This window comes from Hipposideros armiger, unplaced genomic scaffold (assembly GCF_001890085.2).
Source record: "Hipposideros armiger isolate ML-2016 unplaced genomic scaffold, ASM189008v1 scaffold_176, whole genome shotgun sequence".
NCBI classification, from domain to species: Eukaryota; Metazoa; Chordata; class Mammalia; order Chiroptera; family Hipposideridae; genus Hipposideros; species Hipposideros armiger.
The window spans coordinates 1,067,474-1,090,264 of record NW_017731526.1 but is presented as its reverse complement, the minus strand read 5'-3'; the positions used below and the strand labels follow the sequence as shown (position 1 = coordinate 1,090,264).

General features: G+C 43.2%; 1 protein-coding gene across 16 annotated transcripts in view; it reads right to left on the bottom strand.

Moving 5' to 3' along the window:
• The window catches only part of ZBTB20 (zinc finger and BTB domain containing 20), a 769,723-nt gene that overhangs the window by 30,600 nt on the left and 716,332 nt on the right, over nucleotides 1-22,791 (bottom strand). For 12 of the 16 annotated variants that reach the window (XM_019652231.1, XM_019652234.1, XM_019652232.1 and 9 more), the window contains 3 exons: nucleotides 19,180-19,280; nucleotides 11,161-11,324; nucleotides 10,597-10,784 (listed from right to left, as the gene is read on the bottom strand). In XM_019652231.1, the coding sequence (XP_019507776.1) occupies nucleotides 10,597-10,784; nucleotides 11,161-11,171 (199 nt within the window). In that variant the 5' untranslated portion in view covers nucleotides 11,172-11,324; nucleotides 19,180-19,280. Of the gene's footprint in view, nucleotides 1-10,579; nucleotides 10,785-11,160; nucleotides 11,325-17,659; nucleotides 17,702-19,179; nucleotides 19,281-22,791 lie in introns of those variants that run through there. The other 4 variants (XM_019652243.1, XM_019652247.1, XM_019652244.1 and 1 more) reach the window with 4 other exon arrangements.

Genomic DNA, 22,791 nt, shown 5'->3' with positions numbered 1-22,791 from the left:
ATTCTCCCATGTGGCTGTTTACAGAACTTACAGTAGTGATTAAAACCTTTTTCTTATTAGTTTTACAGGTAACTCAACAGCAGAGTAAAGTAACATCTGATTTCGTTGGTTCCAGAGCACCATCCTGAAGGAGAAATAATTGTGGATACTGTGTGTCCAGGTGACACTGGCCTTAGGGACGTCTTTAATCATCACAGAGAGCAATGCAGTCTAAATAAACAAGTTTTAAAAAAATCCCACCAGTAGGGCCGGCCGAGTGGCGCGATGGTTAAGAACTTGTTTGGGACGCCAGAAGGCCCCGGTTCGGATCCCACATATGAGGGCCAGTGACACTGCCGTCCACAGCTAAGATGCTGAACGGCAGCTCAACCTGGAGCTGGGCTGCTGTGAGTCGCTGGCGACGGCATAGGCTGCAGTCCCTGTGGCAGTGGGTTCCCATGGGCTACCATATGTAGCCAGCAGCCAGCGTGAGCGGCCAGCAGCCGCAGTGAGCAGCTGTCCAGAAGCTGGCGAATGATCTGCCTCACCAGGGAAGAGTGCAATGATGGTGCCAACTTGGGCCAGTGAAGCAACATCCTCCACAACTAGACTGAAGAACAAAACGACAGCAACTTGTCTGTTTGTTCCCCTTCCCCCAATTCCCCAGCACTGTTCCCATCCCCCCAATTCCCCAATAAAAATCTTAAAAAAAAAAATCCCACCAGTAATGAACTTGAGGATGTCTGGTGACAGTGACGCAGTACATGGAATGACACATAGGTTTGTTACTAGTAACTACAGAGCTTCTTGAATTGGACCTGTTGTGAAAGAAGTTCACAGAATGTGGCATTTTGAAAAGATTATGCTTTGAGACAACTTGTTTGAAAAAGTTTTGGAAAATGCAGATGTTCTCAGTATATGATACCTGCCCTCTGCCTAACGCTCAGAGTTTACTGAGGATGACTGCATTTTTGTGAAGTCATCCAAAGAAGGCATGCAACAATTCTTTCAAAATATTAGTTCTTCTTAGCTAAAAGAAAGAGAAAGCAATGTTGGAAAGAAGTAGAGAAAGAACTAATATAATAAAATGACTGATTCTTTGGGCTTGGATAATGACTTCATATTTCATTTACATATATTTATCATTCCAATTGCCCTGTAAATGGGAGGTCTAATTCTCCCTCACCTTGCCTGTTTAATTGCAGTCTCCCTTAATACTAGTTTTTATTCTTCAGCCTATAAATGGGCTTGGGATTCCTGTGTCATAAAAATATTCATTACCCTGCTTTTGTGTTGCCTGTTTATTGTTTTTTTTTCAAGCATTAAACTTCTTCGAAAAGGAGTTCATCATGGCTGCCTTCCCATTCATCCTGTTTGCTCCTGACCCCCTTTCGTGATGCTTCTGTGATGTGCCTGACGGCTCTCTCTGACAGCCACGGAAGCTGCCAGTCCTCAGCGTCTGCGGCACCCAACACTGCTGTCCCTTCCTGTCCCTGATGGCCTCTCTGCCCCAGCCTGGTTTTCCTGGCATGTCTCAGACCCTCTTTTCTTTTCCTTTGGCGGCACTTCTTTCTCGTTTTTATCACTCATTGTAAATGTTCCCCAAGATTACATTTTCTTGTTTTCTGTCAACAAAGTTATCTTTGAATTTACTCCCACATTCACGCTTAAAATATGGCCTCTTGGCCAAAGTGTGTTCTAGCCCTAATTTCAAATCTTCCAAGGTACTGTACTCCAGTATCCTAATTGTGACTCAGCGTTAGTCTTCTCCACCTGGTCTATCCATGTGATCTCCTATTCAGCAGTGTATAAAACTGAACTGTACTCTTTTCTTCTAAACACTTCTTTATCATCTTCTCTTTTTGCTGTCTTGGAGCTATCTTCGATGATTTCCTCTCTCTTACCTAACAGTCAGCTCCCGGAGCAGTCCACCCTCATCCACAGGCCATAGTACCCGGCTCCTACCCATTTACCCTGTCTGCAGCCCCCTTCAGGTCACCGACTGTCTGAACTAGTGACAAGCCTTCCTGGGTGCTCTCCTCCTGCCAATCACCCCCTCCCACATCGATGCACGCTCCACACCATGGATAATAAACTAGATCATCCCGCAGCAAATCCTGATCATGGCAACCCCTACTTCAAACCCTTGCACAGCTCTGCACCAGAATGCAAACTCCTTATACCTTCCCTGATGCCTCTCCTCTAATGAAATTTTACCCATCTTTTAAGAGATCTCAAATGGAAGCTTCTCTGATACACTGAACTGGATGTCACTGTTAGCTGGATTATAATGCATTTTATTAACTTATTAAGTTCTATCCAAGATAATGGTGATTTGAGGACATGCACTAAAATTTAAGATTCCTGGTGGCAGGGTCTGTTTCTGTCTTTGTACCCCTGCAGAACTCAGTGTATTGCCAGGCACGTAAGACATATTCTCCACATGCCTACCTAGTGAGTGAATCAATGCTCTGGTGCACCCAGGTGTAAGGGGCGTGTCTTTAACCACCCAGCAGTGCAGCTGTTTGCGGCTGTATCTTATCTTCTCTATGAGACTCTATGTCTGTGAGCACAGGGCTCCGGTTTATGAAACCACATCCTGTACAATACCTAGCCTTGGTCCTCCACATTGGAAGTGCTCAGCACGTTGATGGGATGACTAGGCCTGATTCCCTTTTTAACCTAAATTCTTTAAGAAGCAGACTCAATAACGGGCAGCACATTGGTGGAGAAGGACAAGGGTTCTACTTTGGGGTCTTCTACTCACTCTGCTGGGACCCTTTTGGAATGACACTGGTCCTCTTTGGGCCTTGGTTTCCTTATCTGTATAATAACGGGTTTAGGCCAGGTAAGCTTTACTTTCTTTCAGTGCTGATAAAAAGTTCTAACTGGTACACGATCCTTAGAAGAACAAAGGATGTAGAGGCACAAGAAAAAAAAAAAAGCAAAGAAGTATTTATTCAGCTGATGAGGTAATAAAGGGGTTTGACTGTGGTACCTGGTGTGATTGGTGGAAGGATCTGACTTCAAAGTTTTTTGCTTTTTTTTTTTTTTTTTTTCCTGAGTCATCCTGCCACCTGTTGGCAGCTCAGCGGCAGCTCAGCTTGGGCCGTGAATCGAACCGGTGACCCTGTTGCTCAGACTTTGCACTCTTGAGTGAGCTTTTAACCAACTGAGCCACTCAGCCGGCTTCAAAGTTTTTTTAAAGAAAGGAATTCCTAGAATCTTCAGGCATGCCCTCAACTGACCCTAAATGATCCATCTCTGAGGGCAGTAGTACATGTGATTTTGTTTTAAAGTCAGGGTGTGAGAAGCCCTGACAAATAGGGAGGAACAGTAATTTTATATAATGACATGTGCCATGAGTGCAGGAGCCACATATGAAACTGTCACTAGCAGCTACGGACAAGAATTAAAGATGTATTCCAGAAAGATATGCAATGGCAAGATGAAGAATAGAGCCCTAAAAACGGGCAGGCAGTCTTAATCAGTTATATGTGGACAATAATAAGCACATTCATGCAATATTTGGAAAAGCAATGTAGCATGGCATAGCTGGAGGCAATGGGCCATGGGACCAGATTTGCCAAGGGATCTGGGAGGATTTCATAAGAGGACGACACATTGCTAGAATCTGGGGAGACTATGACTCAATGACAGAGGTCCAGCATGGCAACTTACAGGTGACTTTGTGGCTCCCGAATGAACCTTTCTCAAAAAAAAGTTATTCTGAAATTTTTTCATCGATAAATTAGCATTGGGTCCCCTCATAAATGCTTCCCACTGAAGCCCTTCCCACCGCCTCAGCCACCTCCTCTGGAGCTGGAGAGCTTTCTGTGCATCACTGGACATTTTCATGATGCATTTACAAGCCTCCCTATGCAGGGTTACAGGGTTAGGACAGTGTTGGGGAACACTGTGAGTTCCTAAAGTGAGGGATGGGGTCCCCCATCTTGTTTGTTTATGTACCTCTGGTCCTAGCTGAGGACTTGGCACAGAGGCAGGGGCTCAATAACATTCAATGAATGACTAAACGAAGGAATGCATGAATAAATGAGGTAAGACTGCAGAGCAGAAATTACTGCATTAAGTGACCATGGAAGACATCCAATTAAATTAGCGTTGTAGGGAGTGGGCAAGTTTTATAACAAGAGCAACAATTTTATAAAAAGAGGCAGATTGTGATAAGAAACTTCAAGAAATATGATTTTTAAAATAAATGTGTCCCTAGGTGTACTAAGAGGAAACTCTAAACAAGAGATGGTCAAAGGCAATAAAAACAATTTCAAAGAGATTATCAATTAACTCCGAGGCAGAAAGATGACTTTTTCAAAAGTGAAAGACTATCTTTAAAGAAATGAATCCACATTTAACAGGCAAGAGGTTTAGTTGGTTAACGAAACAGCAGAAAAACAGTTTAAACTGTTAGCAATGAAAAGGTAGATATATAGTTCTCTACAGGAAGTAGAATAAAGAGGAAAGCAGGACATTTGGGGGACATTGAGAGCACTTACATTGAAGATGCTCTACTCTTTAACTGATATGGAATTGATTAGAAAATTAATAGCAAGCTACACGATGATAACTATCTGAGGTTGCTATTCCGTCCCTATATTTCTTCTGCAAATTAGTGTGACCCCAAAATGTTTTCAGGATTGTCCAACTTGTCCTAAATTCCATAAATACACTCTCTTAGAGGATGCTGCTTTTTTTTTTTGCCATGTCTCTATTACAGTTCTTCACAGATGGACCATTTTTGTCCTTCCCAAGTCTAAGAATAACTCTTTCAGTTATCAAGACATACCAAAATCCAGTTCAACTGCTCCTATGGGATTCCAGTTAGTTTAGACACATCTGCTGAGATACATGCATTTGAATTCAAATGAAGCTTTTGTTTGATTATACATTTTGAACATTTAGGGAGGTTTTTTGGGGGGCCAAAATGTTTTCCATTTTTTTGGCACTCTAAATACAGATCTTCAGTTATAAACACCGCCTTCTGAGCACCTCCAGCAGAAATCCAATCTTTTCATGTGAACAGGTGCCTCAGGAAGTTTTTGGAAGGCTTAACACTGAATCAGCTTTCTGATTGGAAACTCTGAACGCGCAGTCAAAATTGCCAGAGACTTTCAAATTCGCTTGAGTAGTTTTCACTCATACAGACATATATTCACACCTACAGACAGCCCGAGTGAAAGCAAATCAGAGCTCCGTAAAACACGAGTGTCTTTCTCAAAGGTGAAATACCATACATGACCAAGCTGAACAAAAAGAAATATACGACAGGGGAGGTAATGAAGCAACAGCAAGAACAGAGGCTCAGCTTCTTCATGAGTATGTTCCCCTTGATGCTTTACCTGAGAGTTTAAAGCTACACATCCTTTCAGTCAAAATTCTACCTCACCCAGTTTCAAATAAACGCTCAAGCATTTCCATTTTTAAACACTGCACCTTGGAACACTGTTACCAGCTCCTTTTACTCACAAACTTGTTCAAACAGTTATTTTGAGTCACTTCCTTCTCCAACACAAATGGGTCAACCAGTTTCCAATCAAGATGAAGGAGAAAACACTAACTCTCTAAATCAGGTGTTCTTGGGCAAAACCGGTGATCTTATTTGATTCCCTACCATTTTTCTTTTCCAGTTTGAATGTAAACTGTAAAGCTGTTACCGAGTAACATAACTTTGTAAGCCATAAGCCTGAGAAGTTACTACAGAGTATAAAATCACTCCCCCACTGGGCATGCCCGGAATTCAGGGGGAAATCTGCTTTCAAGTCATTCTTATGGCTCCGGACCAGATGCTCTAAGGTGGCCAGGAACCATTGTCTACACCCACTTAGCAGATTTCTGGCTCTTTATCAGGGACTAAGAGGTTTATTTGCAGAAATGAATCATTTCCTTCAAAATATCCTTTCCCCTATTTACATGCTTGCATATTCCTTCCATTTTGTTTTCCCCCTACAGCTTTACTAAGGGAATTAATTATCTAGAAGAACAGGAACATACAGTAAGTACATCTGAGATACAGGATGAGACACAGTATGTCATCTATTAGGCCTGGCTAAGACCAGCAGCTGATGCTAAATGGGAAGGAACACGCACCAAATGTTTTTTAATCACAAAGTTAGTAATTAATTGCTCTTTAAAATACATTTTATGCTTCTTTCTGTCTGTGTACATGAAATGCACATTTATTACATGCCAAAAATTACAACATTATGGTTTAAATGTGACTGGCACGGAAGTCCGGAAATCAGAGTTAATGTTCCCACAGCAACTTTAATTCTGTCCGTGTGCACACGCAGAGCTATAACAGCCTTCCGTTCCAGGACCATACACAGAGATGGTTTGGGGAGGGCAGCTAACGACCCATGTCCTCAACTGTAGTTACAGGAAAAAAACAAAGGCTATAAGCCGTGCTCCTTTCCACATATGTGGATACAAACAATGTCCCCATGCCCGGTGTTGTGTAATCAGGGAATGAAAGAATCTGCTGTAATGCCGGCACTTAAGGGGACAGTTTCTGTTGCTGTGGGAACCTGAACTTTGCATTTCCTGACTTTGGGGTAATTAAAATGTCAGCCTTAATGTGGCATTAATGGAGTTGGCCATAAAACATCCTCTTTGTTTTGTTCTCTAAAAAAATTGCTTCAAAGTTCAAACCGAACCAAGTGTACTAAAAATTTTAATCTCGGAGACTTGGACGGGGTTTGGAGGTGGAAGGCCAGTGAAGGTAGGGAGGGAGAGAGAGAGAGGGAGGGAGAGAGAGGGGGAGAGAGAGAGAGAGAGGCCGACCCATCACTCTCCTGGAGTGTTCAGCCTTGTAGAGTCATGCTACCTACAGAACTAAAGTTAAACCCACCCACACAACAAACAGTTTGGTAATGTGTAAAGGTTAAATTAAAAATAAATAAAAACTGTTAAAGGTAAGTGCATCCTGACAAAGTCACACACACACACACAAAACAAGACCTCCTGGTAAGACCAGTGCAAAACATGGGAAGGTAAGTAACAATGGGTGTCAGCTTCCAACAAAACAAGGACATCAGAATAGGTGGGTCTACAGCTCAGAGCAGGGAGACTGCCCAAGGGGGAAGAGTCGTTTCTCTTTTTCCTTTAGGGGAAGGCTTACTTTGGGGAAACTGAAATGGAAGAAATATGCAAGTAAAAGTTCTGGTTGCCTCTACCACCTATATTGGCTGTAATGTGCTACAGCTTGATAGTCGTCAAGGACGGGTTTCACGGAGAGCCGCGTGGCTGACGTGGTTCAGTCCTGTTTCAGCATGGAGGGGAGCGTCTGCTCAGCTCCTCCTCGGCCTGTTCCATGGGTCACTGTTCAGGGGCTTCGCACCCTTGACATTCCAAAACTCATCATAACGCCTTCCATTATCATCATCTGAGTTTGTTTACTGTTAGATTTTTAGAAATGGTGAAGAGGTGACAAGCTAGGAGGTAATGGGGGAATGAATACTGCTACAAGGAAATTGCTAGTGGGTGCACTGCAAAGCAGCACACATTTCAGGGGCAACGTTAATTTAACCTCATCTTCTCCCACAGGAAAGCACTTCTCAACAGTATTCCTTCTTGTTTTAAATATTACTGGGATCTTTGGCCAAATCTGAAGTGGCTCAGCAGGTTAAATAGTCCACTGAGAACTGACGGGGTCAGGCTTGTCCTCTTGGTCCTCAACTCGGGCCTGTTTCCTTCACATGTCACAACACGCTGTGGCTTACCCACCCTTTCTCATTCCTATTCGGAGCTGACTTTTCTTCTGTGAGAGCATTTAGACATCGTGTTTCATAACTCACTCACCAATATGAGTAGTTGCACATTTTCAAGATGCCTATTTAGAGCCAGGAATGCCATGTCTGGACTTGGAATGGAGAATGCATGCGGCTCACGGCGAGAGCAAAGCCATGAACATCACCCAGCAACTGAATGCGTTAACTATCCGGCAAGTCATTCGTCTATCTGGGTGTCGATTTTCTCATCTGTAAACTGGGAAGAATTATAACCGCTGACAGGAAATGGGCATTAAGCACGGCTCAGAATAGTTTCGCTAAACACATGACAAATACAAAGGCGCCATAAAAATGCAGGCACTTGTGAAAGCTTGGAACACCACACAGAGGTGGAAATGTTTCTGCAGTTAGAGAGACTAACAAGTCAAGGGCACTATTTTTAAATGCCCCAAATCTGTTAGTTCTAAATAGGAACTGAGTCTTTTACCTTAAAGAAATCAGGCCTTTAAATGAATCTGTTGTAAGAATGGCATTTAAAAATTAAAGGACGAAAGAAAATGCAAGAGGAAGACAGAAAGAAAAGAGAAAAATCCTCTTGAATGGAAGAACATCCAACAATTTTAACAGCTTAAAATAAACCTCTTTGCTGTCTTCTCTTAAGCAATCTCCAAATAGACAGATTTCTCTGAATCTTTCCTAAAAACAATTTTCTTCTAACTGTAAGTTCACATCTAGACAAACTACAATCCGAACATATATTTGGAGAAAAGCACAATCAAGTTGAACAACAGGTTGGAGCAGAGAAGACTTTCACGTCTTAATGGCAAAATCAAAATGACTTTTTAAACAGCTGGAGATTAGGTTTCTCCTCCCTATTTGTTCTCCTTCCAACTGCATTCAGACATCTTACTGAGCTCGGATCCACTGGCTTCCTCATGGCCGAGGACGCAGTGCCATGCGTGTCCAGTTCCTTGTTCGTATTCCATGCTGATGCCAAGGCCTGGTCAGAGGACGCTTATGGTAAAATACAATACATGAAGCCCAGTGCTTCTCCTAGTCTGAAAAACACTCACTTTGCTGTCACAGGGCTATTTCTGGCTAAGGCCATTCTATGTAATCTGCCCCATAAGGTGTGGCAGAAAGCCAGGCGATGCGGCTCTGCACACAGGAGCCCCAGGCCCTTCTCCACAGGAACAGGCTACCTTCCTGCTAGGTAGGGCAGTGTGCACATGTCTGTGGGCACTGAGCCACGCTGTTTTCCAATTCTTCCTGTAATTACTATTAGGCTGGAGACTGCCAGGCAAAAAGGGCCAAGGATGTTACTATTACAACGGTCTGCAGAACCGAGCCCCGGCTTTTGTCCCCCAGCTTTCTCTACAGAGGCAGCACCTTTGTGCAAATCACACAGGCTGTAGAGATTTGGGTCTCATTACTTCTCGTTTCATGTTGACAGCCAGTGTGCGGACTCAGCCCAGCCCCGAAGAGAACAATCTCCCTTTACCCCAACCCCTAGGTCTTGTCCCTTTATCTAGAGACTATTATGAAGTAGCAAGTGGGGCATGGAATCTCCCAGACTCATGAACCTCTACGCCCTCTTTGTAGAGGTTTACATTTGTTTCGTCAGAACAATAATACTAGGACATTTAGAATCTCATTTCATTTCCTAATTAATTACTTTTGTTTTTGTGGACAGGATCAATGGAGTCCTTTTTTTTAGCTGAGCCATCCTGCCACCGGTTGGCAGCTCAGCGGCAGCTCAGCTTGGGCCATGAATCAAACCGGGGACCCTATTGCTCAGAGCTCAAACTCTTGAGCTAGCTCTTAACCAACTGAGCCACTCGGCCGGCCCTAATGGAGTCCGTTTTTTGAACATGAAACTTTTCCTGGTCATTTTAAAGAAGAACATGCCAGCTCTTTTCCTCTCTCCTGATTTCCTTTACGGGGATCAGTTTAGCATAGTTGTTGGGTATCTCAAGACTGAAAGGAGTATTCTTTCGGGTCGGATCCCCAAGTTTTTCCATTCTTTTCCTTTGTCAACACACATATTTCTTTCTCCCTGAAGTATTGAGTTACGTTTCAGAAAGAGAAAAAAACATCTCCTAAATGTGATTTATCAACTTCCTTAAAATAGAATTTAAAGAAGTGACTCCCCGTTTAGTGGAAAGACAGCAAAAATAAACAGCAATGGAGTGATTTCAATAGCGACGATCTCATTAAGCTGCCCATTTCCAAATTTAGCCTGTAGGCAGTTTTTTTAATTAAAAAATATTTTTAACCTGAATTCTTATTGGCTACGTGAAGTCTGGGTGGCTTCTGAATTCTTGGAAGCCATTCTCTTTTCTTCTGTAAATTTATGCTATCCTTTAACCACTTCAAAATAAATTAAAAACTGGAAAGACAGAAATTCAGCCAAGCTACATGAGACTCCAATAACTAATGCAAAGCTGATTTGTGTTATGTAATTTCAAAATGGATGTTTCCTTATGTCTCACTGGCCTGCTGAGGTCCATATTTGGTTGTTCAGTTAAGTTATGGTAGAAGTGCCGTTATTCAGATCATGGGGACAAAAGAATCATTAGAAAAGCAACACAACTTCACAACCTCGTTTTTTGACTTAACATTAGGAAAGAAGAAAATGTGATTTGTGTAACTAATCAGCCTTTTGAGGCTAACTGGTTGGTCACCTGGTTTTAACACTCCAGCTCTGAAAATAATAGATGTTGGCTGAATCAAAATGGTGGCAAGTTACTTTTGGCTACTTTAGAAGACCGAATGGAAACACAGCTTTCTCTGAACGCAAAAAAGCCAGAACCCAGGGGAGAAGCATGCTCCAAGCACCACGAAGACACCGTCACCTTACTGGTGTACTCACAATCAGATGACCCGGTGTGAGCGTGAGAGTTTGTCAGTGAATGTGTTGAGTGGATGAGGGCTGGGTCTGGAGACAAAACAGCTTCAAAGTTCAGGCAGGGAAGGCCCGGCTTGGCGCTGCATCCACCCGGCTGAGTAATCTCATTCTCCTCAGATGCCTTCTGGTTTTCAGCTGTCTTGGGTTTCTTCCTGAAAATAAACAAAGGGCCCTTTGAAGGAACTGACTGCATATTTGGGAAAAGGCATTTTTAGAATCTGTTAAAGATAACTTGATTTTTTTTTTTCTGAGGGGGGATGGGAGAGAGTCCAGTATGTCCCTTGTTTTAAAACAAGCTGATTCTTGTTTTTTTTTTCCCTCCAGTAATGGCCTAACTGGGAACACATGAAAGCATATGGGCCAAGCAAACAGCACCACATTTGGACTCTGTTGGCTGCATAAAAAGACCCTGTCCCAGAACTTTAGACAGCTTGAGCTACGTATGGCTGACATTATCCAAGAAAGCATCCTTTTTTTTCCCCCTTAAGAGTTTTAACATGGTCTGGAAAAATACTAGTGGAGGTTTACCGTTCTAGCATTTGTCAGGAAGCTTAGAGACAGGACCCGTGGAGTAATGGGAGGAGCACTGGACTGGGAGTCAGGAGACTTGAGCTATGGTACTAGCTGTGCCTCTAACTTGCTGTGTGGCCTTGGGCACCTCACTTCACCTCTCTGGGCTTCAGTTTCCTCATCTGTAAAATAAAGGGCTTGGATTAGAAGGCCTTAAAGGTACCTTCCAGCTTTCAGTTTCTATTCATGGAACACATCATGGAACATTTAACTTTCTTGCAGTTTCATTAGAATCTATTTTAGATCAATACTTAATTTCAAATCACAATCTCAATTTGCAGGCTGTACAGATGAGCGGGGGATAGTGATGGAGGTTTCTGTTAAAGTAGCAATTGAAAGGTGAAAAGAAGAGCTGAGATTCTGGTCGGTGGAGGGATGATGTCACACAGAGGTCCTCTATTCCAACTCTTTACTCATCCAAAGCTTATGATCCCCTTTGTTGTTTTTGTTTTGTTTTGTTTTGTTTTGTTTTGTTTTGTTTGATTTGGTGCATGATTCTGGACTACAGGAGTGTGACTGTGTGTTTGGGATGTGAGGAAAAGATGGGTACGGAAATTAGAAAGTAACTGTTGCTAACCGTTATTTGGGGTCAGGAATAGGAAGTAAAAGAGCTCAGCTACAGGTCAGCTCTGGTCTTCTCTCCCCAGAACGATGCTGATATAAATGAATACATACCTAATTTAGACTGCATGTACCTAGGCCTCTGCCAAACTGGATTATTAATCATACCCTAAAAATTCTCCCCAATTTCCTTGGCTCTGTGTCTTTTTCTATAATTATGTGCATGGCGACCGGGGAAAGTACTTTATTTTATTTTTTGGTAGGTTACGTGTGGTACCGAGTTTGTTGTAAGTGGAATTGTTTCCATGTTTTCCTTGTTTCACTAAGCATGGCGATGGACTTGTTATACAAAATATTTTGTATTGAAATTTGTTGTAACTGGGTAGTTAGATCTGCCCTCGCAGAATATGGTGTTATGATTAGCATGCTGTGTTTCTGGTCCAACAGGCTGTAAAATAAAATCTGCTTTTTCAGAGGGCAGGGGGGCAGGCATGGCACGGTAAAGATGAAATCACAGGGGAAGCTTGCAGACATTTTTCAGTATGGAGGGAGCCAACACGAGAGAAGAAATAAACTGAAATGCTTTACCAACTGCTGGTTGAATTGAGTGACTGTGGCACTAACCCCCAAATTCTGAGTGTCTACTTGGACCTCCAAGGAGCTGGTTTCTGGTTTTCAGTTTAAGGAGGTATCCAGGATGAAGGTCTCCAAAGCCCAACTCCTTTTTTCCATGAAAACCAATGCCTCCTCTAAGGTTCTCATTTCTATCACTGTTTGTCACCAGGTGGGAAACCTCAGGGTCATATACCTTCCTCTGCCTTCAAGCCAATCCGTCAAGTCCTGACAATTCTGCGTCTTTTATATGTTTCACATCTGGGTTTCCTTTCCATTTCCAATGCAAGCACCCAAACACTTTTTATTTAGACTGTTGCTGACTTTCTGGCTCTCCATTCTCCTTGACTCCTCTCGTCCCACATCTGTGCATTCACTAAACCCGAGGTGGCCACATTAGTCTGACACTCACGGTGAGTTTTATATCTGCTCTAGCTTAGCTCACATGCCCTCCATATTGGCTATACTGGGCTCTCCAATTTCTCGAATGTTCCCAGGGCATCCTAGGGAAGCTACACCCTTGGCTCTACATTTTTGCTCAAGTTATTCTCTTGCTCTCAATGCTCCCTTTTCAACTCTAACTGTTGAAATCAAACTTATCTTTTATACTTATTGAATGCTGTCTACATATTGTACCTGTCTTGATTCCCCTCTACCAGATGGGACTTCTCTCTCTGCAATTCTCTTCCCTTCCACCTTTCTCTAAAATCCCCAAACGATTTTTACTTCTTTTATTTTACTCATTAAATTTTCTTTCAACAATGCTTATTTATGTGCTTATCCCTTCCCTATGATACTGTAAACTCTCTGAGGGTAAGGAAATGTCTGAGTTATTTTGGAATCCTTGTGTTCATCCACTCTTCCCTTCTTCCTTTCCTACCCCTTCATTTATTCACATATTCATCTTACAAATATTTATTACGTGCCTATGATGTGCCAGCATGGGTTAGAGAATGAAGCAAGCCTGGTTTCTGCCCTCCCAGAGTTTGCTGTCTGGTGTATGCTTAGACAAAGCTGTCATTCAATAGATGTTTGTTGATGGAATGAAATGGAGTTGAAATTAAAGTATATTTTGAAAATAGCTATAGTCTGAATGCCAGTTACATTTCCTACTCTTTATGCACCAGTGAAATCTACCTTGAGTGCTGCTTTCTCTTTGAATCCATGAAGGGTATTTGATAAGAGTGGAGCCATTTTGCTCACTAAAGCTAGGCTGGTCCTCATGATTCATTTAAATATAGGGATGTCAGGTATCACTTAACAGAAAAAAAAACTTATCTATGCTGCTCTTAGACAAGGTCTAGGCTAGTTTCAGATGTGTACGTTAGGAAATTAAGGAAGCCTTCTTTCAAATATGAGTACATGGAGATATTACTCTTTCATTTCCAAGACTGCACAAACTGTGTTGTTCTTTATATCAATGCCCTGGCTTTCTTCCCTAGATTTGGTTCTGATTCCTACCTGACATCTTGCACTAGACCCTCCTGTTTGCTGTCTTAAGGGTCACCTTTGGCGAACATTCATAACAGAGGCACTGGAGCCACCTCTATGCACAGAAAATACTGAAAGCTCAACCTTAATTGGCTCATACCCTCATTTGCCTAATATCGCTTTACTTGTCTTTATACCACTGGGCTGTTTCCCATCTGCACAGATAACACAGAGCCGCTCACTGTCCTAAGGAGCAATTCATTCCCCATCTCACTCTCTCTAATGGTTCTTTTGGACTCCTTTTTCCGGAGTTGAGAAACACTGACGCATGGCAGCAGTCTATGTCTAGAAATGCATAGGTGCTGTTATTGTGATGCCATTTTTGCAGTTCATAGTTTATTGTGGAGGAAAGAGCAAGTCTCCTGCAGTCATTAATTGGAAATACCTTCTTTGGTTGTGTAAAAACAATTACATAAACAGGGCACATCAGAGGACAAGTCTGTCCAAGCCTGTGTGGCTGTGCATTATCCCCTGGAGCCTTTAGAGGGCAGCAGCACACCAGCTGAGTCCAGGCAGCGTTTCAGAGGCAAACTCCCCACCAGACCAGACCCTTCCTCCTGGTCACCATGCCAAAGTTCGGTTTGCCAAGCTCTGGCCGCTCAGCCTCTTTCTTTTCAGGTCTCTCTCTCTCTCTCTCTCTCTCTCTCTCTCTCTCTCTCTCTCTCTCTCTCTCTCTCTTTCTCTCTCCTCCTCCTCCTCTTCCTTTGCCTTCCCTCCCTCCATCGCTTAATGTTAAAATTATACACTCTTATGTAGTCGCCCCTCAACCGGAAAATGAAAGCTCCAATGAAAAAGTTAGACAAGCCAACAGCAACAAAGAAAGAAACTGGGAGAAAGGGGAAAGGGGGCTGGTGCGGGGGAAGGATTTCAGAACAAGAAAAGGGCAGATGTTTCGTAAATATATGCAAAGCAAAACTGGGTGTACCCTGAACACTTCCACAGAGAAACAGACCAATCATTGTGCACTTCCTCCCGCCACACTGGTGGAGCTCAGCATTCAAAAAAAAAAAAAAAAGTGTGGCCGCAGGCACCTGCCTTTCAACGGTCAGTTCTGACATTCTTACTGAATATTTCCCAGTTGTCCGAAGAGAACAAAAACATTTTCGTCTCCCCACTGCAGAGATTTCTGTTATGAGAAAAAGGCCGCTTCAAGAACTGGGAAGGCGGTTTAAGGTGACTCGCGGCTGGGTTAGCCAGCAGGACCCTCTGATTTTTAACTCTCATTGTGCTGGCCGGGGCTGCAAGTTTTGGGCTGAAACATAGCAGTGAGGAAGGCTGTGGATGCTGTTGGCTCTTTCCTTACTAGACCATATTGTATGTGGAGAGAAATATGCATTAAAACATATTGATGTGACGGTAGGTATCGAGCATGTTAAATGCATGGAAATTAACCAGATCGGTGGCATTTGATGTATATATTTCACACTTTCTTGCACATATTGCACACATACAGTGATGGCAATGCTTTCTGCAACATATGGAAAATAAATATTTTATCTGCGCAAGCTCTTATCAGTCTCCAGGGTCTGTTGAGAGAGGAGTGCTCTCTTCTATCTCCCTCTCCTCATTTTTTCCCTTTGCTGGGTTCCCACCCTCTCCTGCACATTAACACACCCTCTGCTTATCAGCCTGGTTGGACAGGAAAGAATTAGCAAGAACCTCCTTTGGATTAACAATTACTTAGTCATTGGATCATGACAATTTAGACCAATAATGTCACCACCCTCCCTCCCCGCCGAATCTTTTTGGAGTGGTAGCCATTTCCTTACTCTCTTCCCCTACAGCACATAGGGAAAGGCTTGGTAGAGTGTTTGGGGGTGAGGGACAAAGGGCAGATAGTAACAAACAACTCAATGGGGGTTGGTGGCAGAACTGAGCTCCACCATCTAGTAACTGTGTGCTCTACTAAACACGTTACTCTGCTTCTCTGGGCCTCAGTTTCATCATCTGTAAAGTAGAAATACTAATAGCTACTTTCTAGGGCTGCTGTGAGAATTAAATGAGCTAACTCATGCCGTGTGGTTGGCACAGTGCTGGCACATGGTCAGTGCCCAATGGTGGTGGTAACTGCCGTCACAGACGGTGTCAGCTCTGTGGTTTTTGTCATTTAAACTATAACAGGGCACTTCCCTTATCTCCGTTATCTTTTTTAATATCTAGATTTGGGCAGGGGCAAATGGATTCTGATTGTAGCAAAGGCGGAAAGAATGCTAGGATAAGCAATCTGTTCCTCCACACTTCGCTCTTACCGTCTGAACCCCCGACACCTCCTTTCTGTTCACGTGTTTGTCACTGCTGCTGCTGCTGCTACACCAAGTGCTCCTCTTGATACTGAGGGTCAAGCAAGCCACACTTGGCTTATAGAAGCCCATCAAACCTGAGCACTACGGTCTATTCATTAACACCAACCTTTGGCATTCTCTTATCACATGTTCTTACAATTTATTCTTTCGCTACTTGGTCTAATGTTCTCAGATCAATTTAAGATGTTTTCGTGATTAAAACATTTTATTCTCTCAATTTTTTTTTGTTTTTAACCTTCTTGGCAAGGCTGATGTATAATGTTTTTTCAGCGTATTTCTCCCTCTGTATCTATCAGTCAGGATTCTGGCAAGAAACAGATGGCACACTCAAGGGTTTTAACTGAAGAGAGTTTAATGAAAGGACTGTCTACTGAGGTATGGATGAGGTTAAGGGACCCTTAAGGGATGGTAAAGCATCAGGGACTAGCAGCGGTGGAAAGCTGTGAAATCCCAGCTTTACACTGTTCAACTGGAGGAGCAAGGAAAGGCCTGGTGTTCTCTAAGTCCCAACTGGAGTTGGGAAGGGGGTCTTGATTAATAAATGCTGCGACCTCACTCTCCTCCAGCTTTTCATCTCTTGCTGATGTTTCCTTTAGGCCAAAGTCAAAAGGAAGTTAGAGGAGAAGGCAGCCTGGGTAATGGAGTCCAGAGAGGTCAGCCTCCTGGACTACCAATCAGGGCAGAGAATGGCTGCATGTGTGTGTGTGTGTGTGTGTGTGTGTGTGTGTGTGTCCTGGGGTGGTAGGAGACTAATTGGCATATCTATCCTTTCCCTCTCCAGTCCTCCACCCTTTTCCTCTCAATTTTACTTTCTAGAAGGAAAGAAACAGCAAAATAAAATGACATCAGTTCTCTTTTGGTATTCACATACCTATTTTGTCTATTTGCCATTTACGAGAGAAGAAAACTGAATGTAAGCTCCATGAGAGCAGGTATTCTTGTTTGTTTGCTGCCATAACTCTAGTGCCTAGAACAGTACCTGGCACATAGTAAATGTCCGGTAAATTTTAGTTGACTGAGTAAATATGCTTACCTCTGCTATGCCAGACACTATATATATATATTATATATATATATATATATATATATATATATATATATATATATATACATTCTCTCATTTAATTTTCTCAACAATCCAGGTAGGTAGGCAAAGCCACTGAGCATGGGTGTCCAGGTGGTATGGGAGTGCGTAGGTTTTTAATCCTATCTACCCCTAAGCCTTCAGCCCTGGCCAGGGTAATGTCAACCCACAGGATGGGACACATTTTTGTAATTAGTCCCTATTCTTAGACTTATTTACCTTATTGCTTTTTGCACCTAGCAAGTCCCTGTGAGTTATTATTTTTTCTCTTTAATATACGAGGGAGCTGAGTTTCTGAAAAGCAGAGACTGCAAGGATTAGACCCAATCTGCCCATTCCCTAGGACCTGTGAAATGTGAAAGCTGGCACAGGTGAAATACTTCCAGTGGCAGAAATAGGTGCTCACTTGTGGGCTGCCTCGAGATTTTCAGGAAACTGTAGGTCCTGATTTCTGGCTCTGGATCTGGGCTCTCTGCAGTACAAGAAGGTGGGAGGGGTAGAAAACGTTTTGCTCTCCCAAAGGGTACTGACACTCTGAAATCTGTCTGCATCCTGGTACAGCTGTGCTACCTGCCCCACCACAGTGACTCTGTGATGAAGAAACACTCAGGAAACCATCCAGGTGTGCCTTGCACTGGAACTTCCGGATGAGTGAAGGTGCTACGCTAGCAAGTGCCTTGCATGGCTATGAAATGAAGAAGCTCTATGTTTGATCTTGTGTCATGTCTTTAGTCCCCAGTCACTTGCACCCATTAGTATTGCTGAGCACTGCAATGGTTTCCATCTACAGTCTGTCATCTACACATTCGCTACCAATTAAGTCACCAATTCAGGTGACTTAAATCGTAAAGGTAAAAGGCAACACAAAGCAAAACAAAAACTCCGGCTTTATCCCTTTGGGTTCGCTTTTCACCAGAATAGCTAAAGACATAGAAAATATAAATGTGAAGATCCCACCTGAAGCCTAAGAGGGATGTTAGCCTCCTAGGTTTAGCGGTTTCCAGCGTCAGAGATGTCTGCAAAATACTATCCCATCACCTGCCTCATACTATTTAAGAAAACTTGTGAATACAACAACTAGAATGAGATTTTGTTTTAAAATGTGTAATTAAGTTATTTTGCATGCATAGCCTCTAAATAATTTAAATTCTGGTTTTCTAGTGAAAAAAACACACCCATATTTTCATCTGTTAATTTTAGTAATGATTAATGAGTACTGGATATCAATCTTTCATCATTATGTTCCTGGAGGCATCCTGTCTCTTATCCCAACTTATTTCTGCCCCTTGCCTTGCAAGGGCTGTACTTCTACATAAATGCCTTTCACGGGGGGAACTAACCCCAGTACGCAGAGCCATGCATCCAGAGGGCAGAGCTGGGCTGGATACAATGGCTTAAAGATGTGGCTGAAGGAGCCCCGAGTGCCAAAGGGCGGACCTCAGCCCCCTAGAGTAGCAAGGAGACAACAACTTGGGCACAGAGATGCAGCTCAGACAACAGGTAGCCATGGGCAAGGGAAGCTGGCTCCTGGATTTGACCAGAGTGGCATGAAATGACAAGCTGCCGTGAGTCTTGACAGAGTGGCACAGTGGGGTGACGAGAGGTGAACAGGTCGGGCAGGGGCTACCACTGGTTCAGGGAGGGGCACAGATGGCCAGGCAGAACAGCACCAGTGCGTGCAAGGGGCGCTCAGAGCCAACTTGGCAAAGCCGCCCAGGAGGAAGGCGTGATGCCGCCCAGGGTGTGCCGTGCAGGCTGGAAGCTGAGAGCTGCTGTGGGCACCTCAGGACTGAGTCCGATTACCTCGCTGCATCCAAGAGATGAAGCCATCTAAAATTTCATCTGCTTTTACTATTGTGTGGGTTTTTTTTTTTAATTAAACAAAGTGAACTAAGAGTCCTTTCATTGGAGGCATAATGTACTCACAGTAGTTTCCAAATAAATGGTGTCACTCTTCAGGTAAATCACTCCAAGACTTGGGCCTAGTGCAGATGATCATTGGGGCAGGGAACAGAGAGCGGCTGCATCTAGATCAGATGAGACACAAACAAAAATCAGAATGTTAAACGGACTGGTGATGGCCATGATTCATTTTGACAGCGACAGAGCGGTGGGGCTTGGTTGAAAGGCTGGTCCTGCACTTTTGCAGGTCAGGGCAGGGAAGTGGGGAGGGCGTTCTCCAGGCTCCATTTTAGCGTTTTTTGCCTGACTGTCTGTATGGTCTGAGAACATCGACAGCACCCTGTCAGTGAGGAGGGAACTGATTTTGTGGTTCTGAGTCAGACAGTGAGGTGGAAGGTGAGGGTGAGGGAGTGGGGCCAGGGTCCTTCAGCCTGGCCCAGCCGACTCTTCTACTGTTTTCGATTCCACTGCAGTTTCTCCCTCTTTAGTGCTCAGTTCTTATGTATTCTCAAAACACCTGCTGGCCTGGCCACATTTCTGAGCTCTTGCTTTCTCCCTGCCCTTCACTACGAAGTCTCCATTTCTTCCCCTATCCTCTAACCTGTGTAGTTCAGCCTTCGGGGCTACAGAATTGAATGTCATTTGTCTCAGAGCCTCACACGCAGGGGCCTTTCCCCAGGCCTTGCCCCTCCGGCCATGTTGGGCCCCAATGACCACTTGCCTCCTGAAACTCTCATCCCCTCTTATTGGGACGCTGCGTTTTGACCCTGCGTTCCTGACCCTCGTCCCACCCTCAGTTCTCTCTTCTGCCTCCTTCATTGGCTGGTCTTCTTTCTCCTGTTCCCCAAATGTAGATATTCCTCAGGATTCTCTCCTCAGGCTTTGCCTACACCCACCATCCGTGACCTCAACAATCACTTCTCCACAGAGAACACCCACATTGCTATCTTTAGTTCTTGCTTGTCTACAGAGCTCCAGCCCACATTCTAAATAACTACTGGTTATTGGTTCATCAATCTGTTCATTTGTTCGTTCATCCATCCATCCATCCATTTATATAGTATCTACTAGGCACCTAGAAAAGATGAATAAGATGTGGCTTCTAATGGCTTCTAACTTTGAGAAGCTCACATATCCATCATTACTGCACAGCCAGCTCTAATTCAGAAAGTTTAAATAAGAATTCGCTGCCTTTCCTTCAAAATATGTTTTCTCCAGCCTTCTCATTTCCTGCCATTGGGACCACCGTCATCCAGTTACTTGGACCTACAATTGAGGAGTCCTCTTTAAGCCTCCCCCTTTTTTTTTTTTTTTTACTTCCCATATCCAATCAGCCGCCAAGTCCTGTGGTTTTTACTCAGGCTGTGTTTCCTGAATCAATACCTGCTTTCTATCCGAACATTGATTTATCCTTTTATCACCTGTTGCCAGGACTTCTGTGAGAGCCTCCTAGCTGGCTTCACTTCCTCTAGATTCTCTTTGCTTCTAGCCCATGCTTCACACCAACACTACATCAATTTTTCTAAAGTACCATTCTCAACATATCACTCCTCTGCTCTGTGCTTACTGGATTAAATGCAAACTTAGTTTGGCATTCAAGGCCCCTGCAATGTAGCCCCAATTTAATTTCCTCGTCTTACCTCTACAGTTCATGCTCCACTGCCACAAAGTCCCACTCTTTCTCACCACATGCCTGGTGCTTCCTCCCTTTTTCCCCAATATCTACATGTAGCTTCTTTAGGGGCCGTTCAAATGCCACCTCATTTATGAAGCATTTCCCAAAGGAAAGCACCCTTCTTGAATCCTTAAGCACTTTTGCACTACTCCCTTTGCACATTCTATGGACTTTAGTAATTTTTTGTGTAATTTATCTCCACCCTCTATAAGTTCCTTGAAGACAGAGGCAATTTTTACATTGTATACCTCCCTGTAGTGTGAAATGCCTTGCACACAGGTTTGCGCTCAGCTGCTGTCTGCTGAACAACATTTAAAAGGAATCAAGATTCTTGTTTACAGTCACGGAAACTGAGACTGAATTGGAAAGACCTTAAAGCTCATCTACTCTGGGATGGCCCACTAGCTCAGCTGGTTAGAACGCAGTGCTCATAGCATGAAGGTTGCCGGTTCAATCCCCACATGGGCCACTGTGAGCTGTGCCTTCCACAACTAGATTGAAGACAACTACTTGACTTGGAGCTGATGGGTCCTGGAAAAACACACTGTTCCCCAATAAAATCCTTAAAAAAAACCAACCACACACTCATCTACTTCAACCCCCTCATTTTTTAGATGGGAATGGACTTGCTCTAAGGACACATCCTTGTTAGTGGCTGACCAATGATAACTGATGTAAAAGGTCACAAGTCCTTAAATATCTATCAGCACTTGCTCAACACCAGTGAGTCCAGCAGACCATCAGCAGTGACAGCATCAGAGAGAGTGAGGGGTTGGGGTGAATCGTCTACAAGGGCATACTGGGTTCCAAAAAAAAAAAAGAATTTTGTTTCAGTTATTCACTTCAATAAACTGAATAAATAAATACCTTTTAATTTTTTAATGATGTTTAAAAATGATGGTGGATTTAAAGCCGAAGCAAAATTTTCTAACATTACCAGCAGAAACATTTATGACAATATTGCAAACACAACTGGGGTGACACACTGAGAGCAAAAACCAAAATGAAGAGATTTCTCACGCTTTGGGAAAGCAAGAGGTTCAGCTGAACTTCTTGGTGAGAACCTGCTGTAATTCTATGGTTCAATTCGTTACCTTATAGAAACATAGGCTATTCGCAATCTTGCTATTATACCCATTAACACTTCTTTTCGACCGAACTTTGCCCAGTATTTATCCTATACGTTTAAATTTTTACTTAGTTTTCTTTTGTTACATCACTAATTTATTGGTAGAAATACACAGATTACTGCTCCCAAGTCTGTTCTAATTTCCTTCCCTTGTTCTCCTCTTGTGGTAGAAGAAACAGGAATTGTTTAATCTTGACTCTATCTTCATCCTCAAACAGAATCATTTTCTCTCGCCGAAAGATGAAAAGCTGAACCAAATGTGCTGTCGGGATAACAGTGTTTACCTCGTGAGGAAACCAGACTTTTCCAGGGGATCTCAGTAATTTTTATGTGGCCACAAAAACGCAGCTGTTAAACGTCAGCCTCTAGCACTACCAGACCGGCTCTCCCAGGTGAGCACGTTACTCACCGTTACTCTGCAGAGGAACAACTTGGTCCTGTTAATCATATTCGTTTCGGCCAGTATGGTGGAGCCATGCTATGTGCTGAAATGTCCATTAAATATCAACGCCCCAGTAGCCACATAAACAGCAAAATGGACTCAGGAGCTCTTCGGAGTTCTTAGTAAACCATCATATGACTGGACAGGTTATCAATACCTCACCAGACAGAGCTTTCTTGTCTTCTCTTTCCCTGGCAACTACATTACAATGATAAAGGAAATCACAGATCGATATGTCTAGGACATTGCAGTGAAAAATCACTGGGAAGCATGCAAATCCACTGTGGAATTAGATAAGTGTACATTTTAAATATGCCTAACATTTGATTTAAATTGTACATTTTATAATTAAACGGGGACATCATCTTTCTGCCTTTTAATCAAACTCCT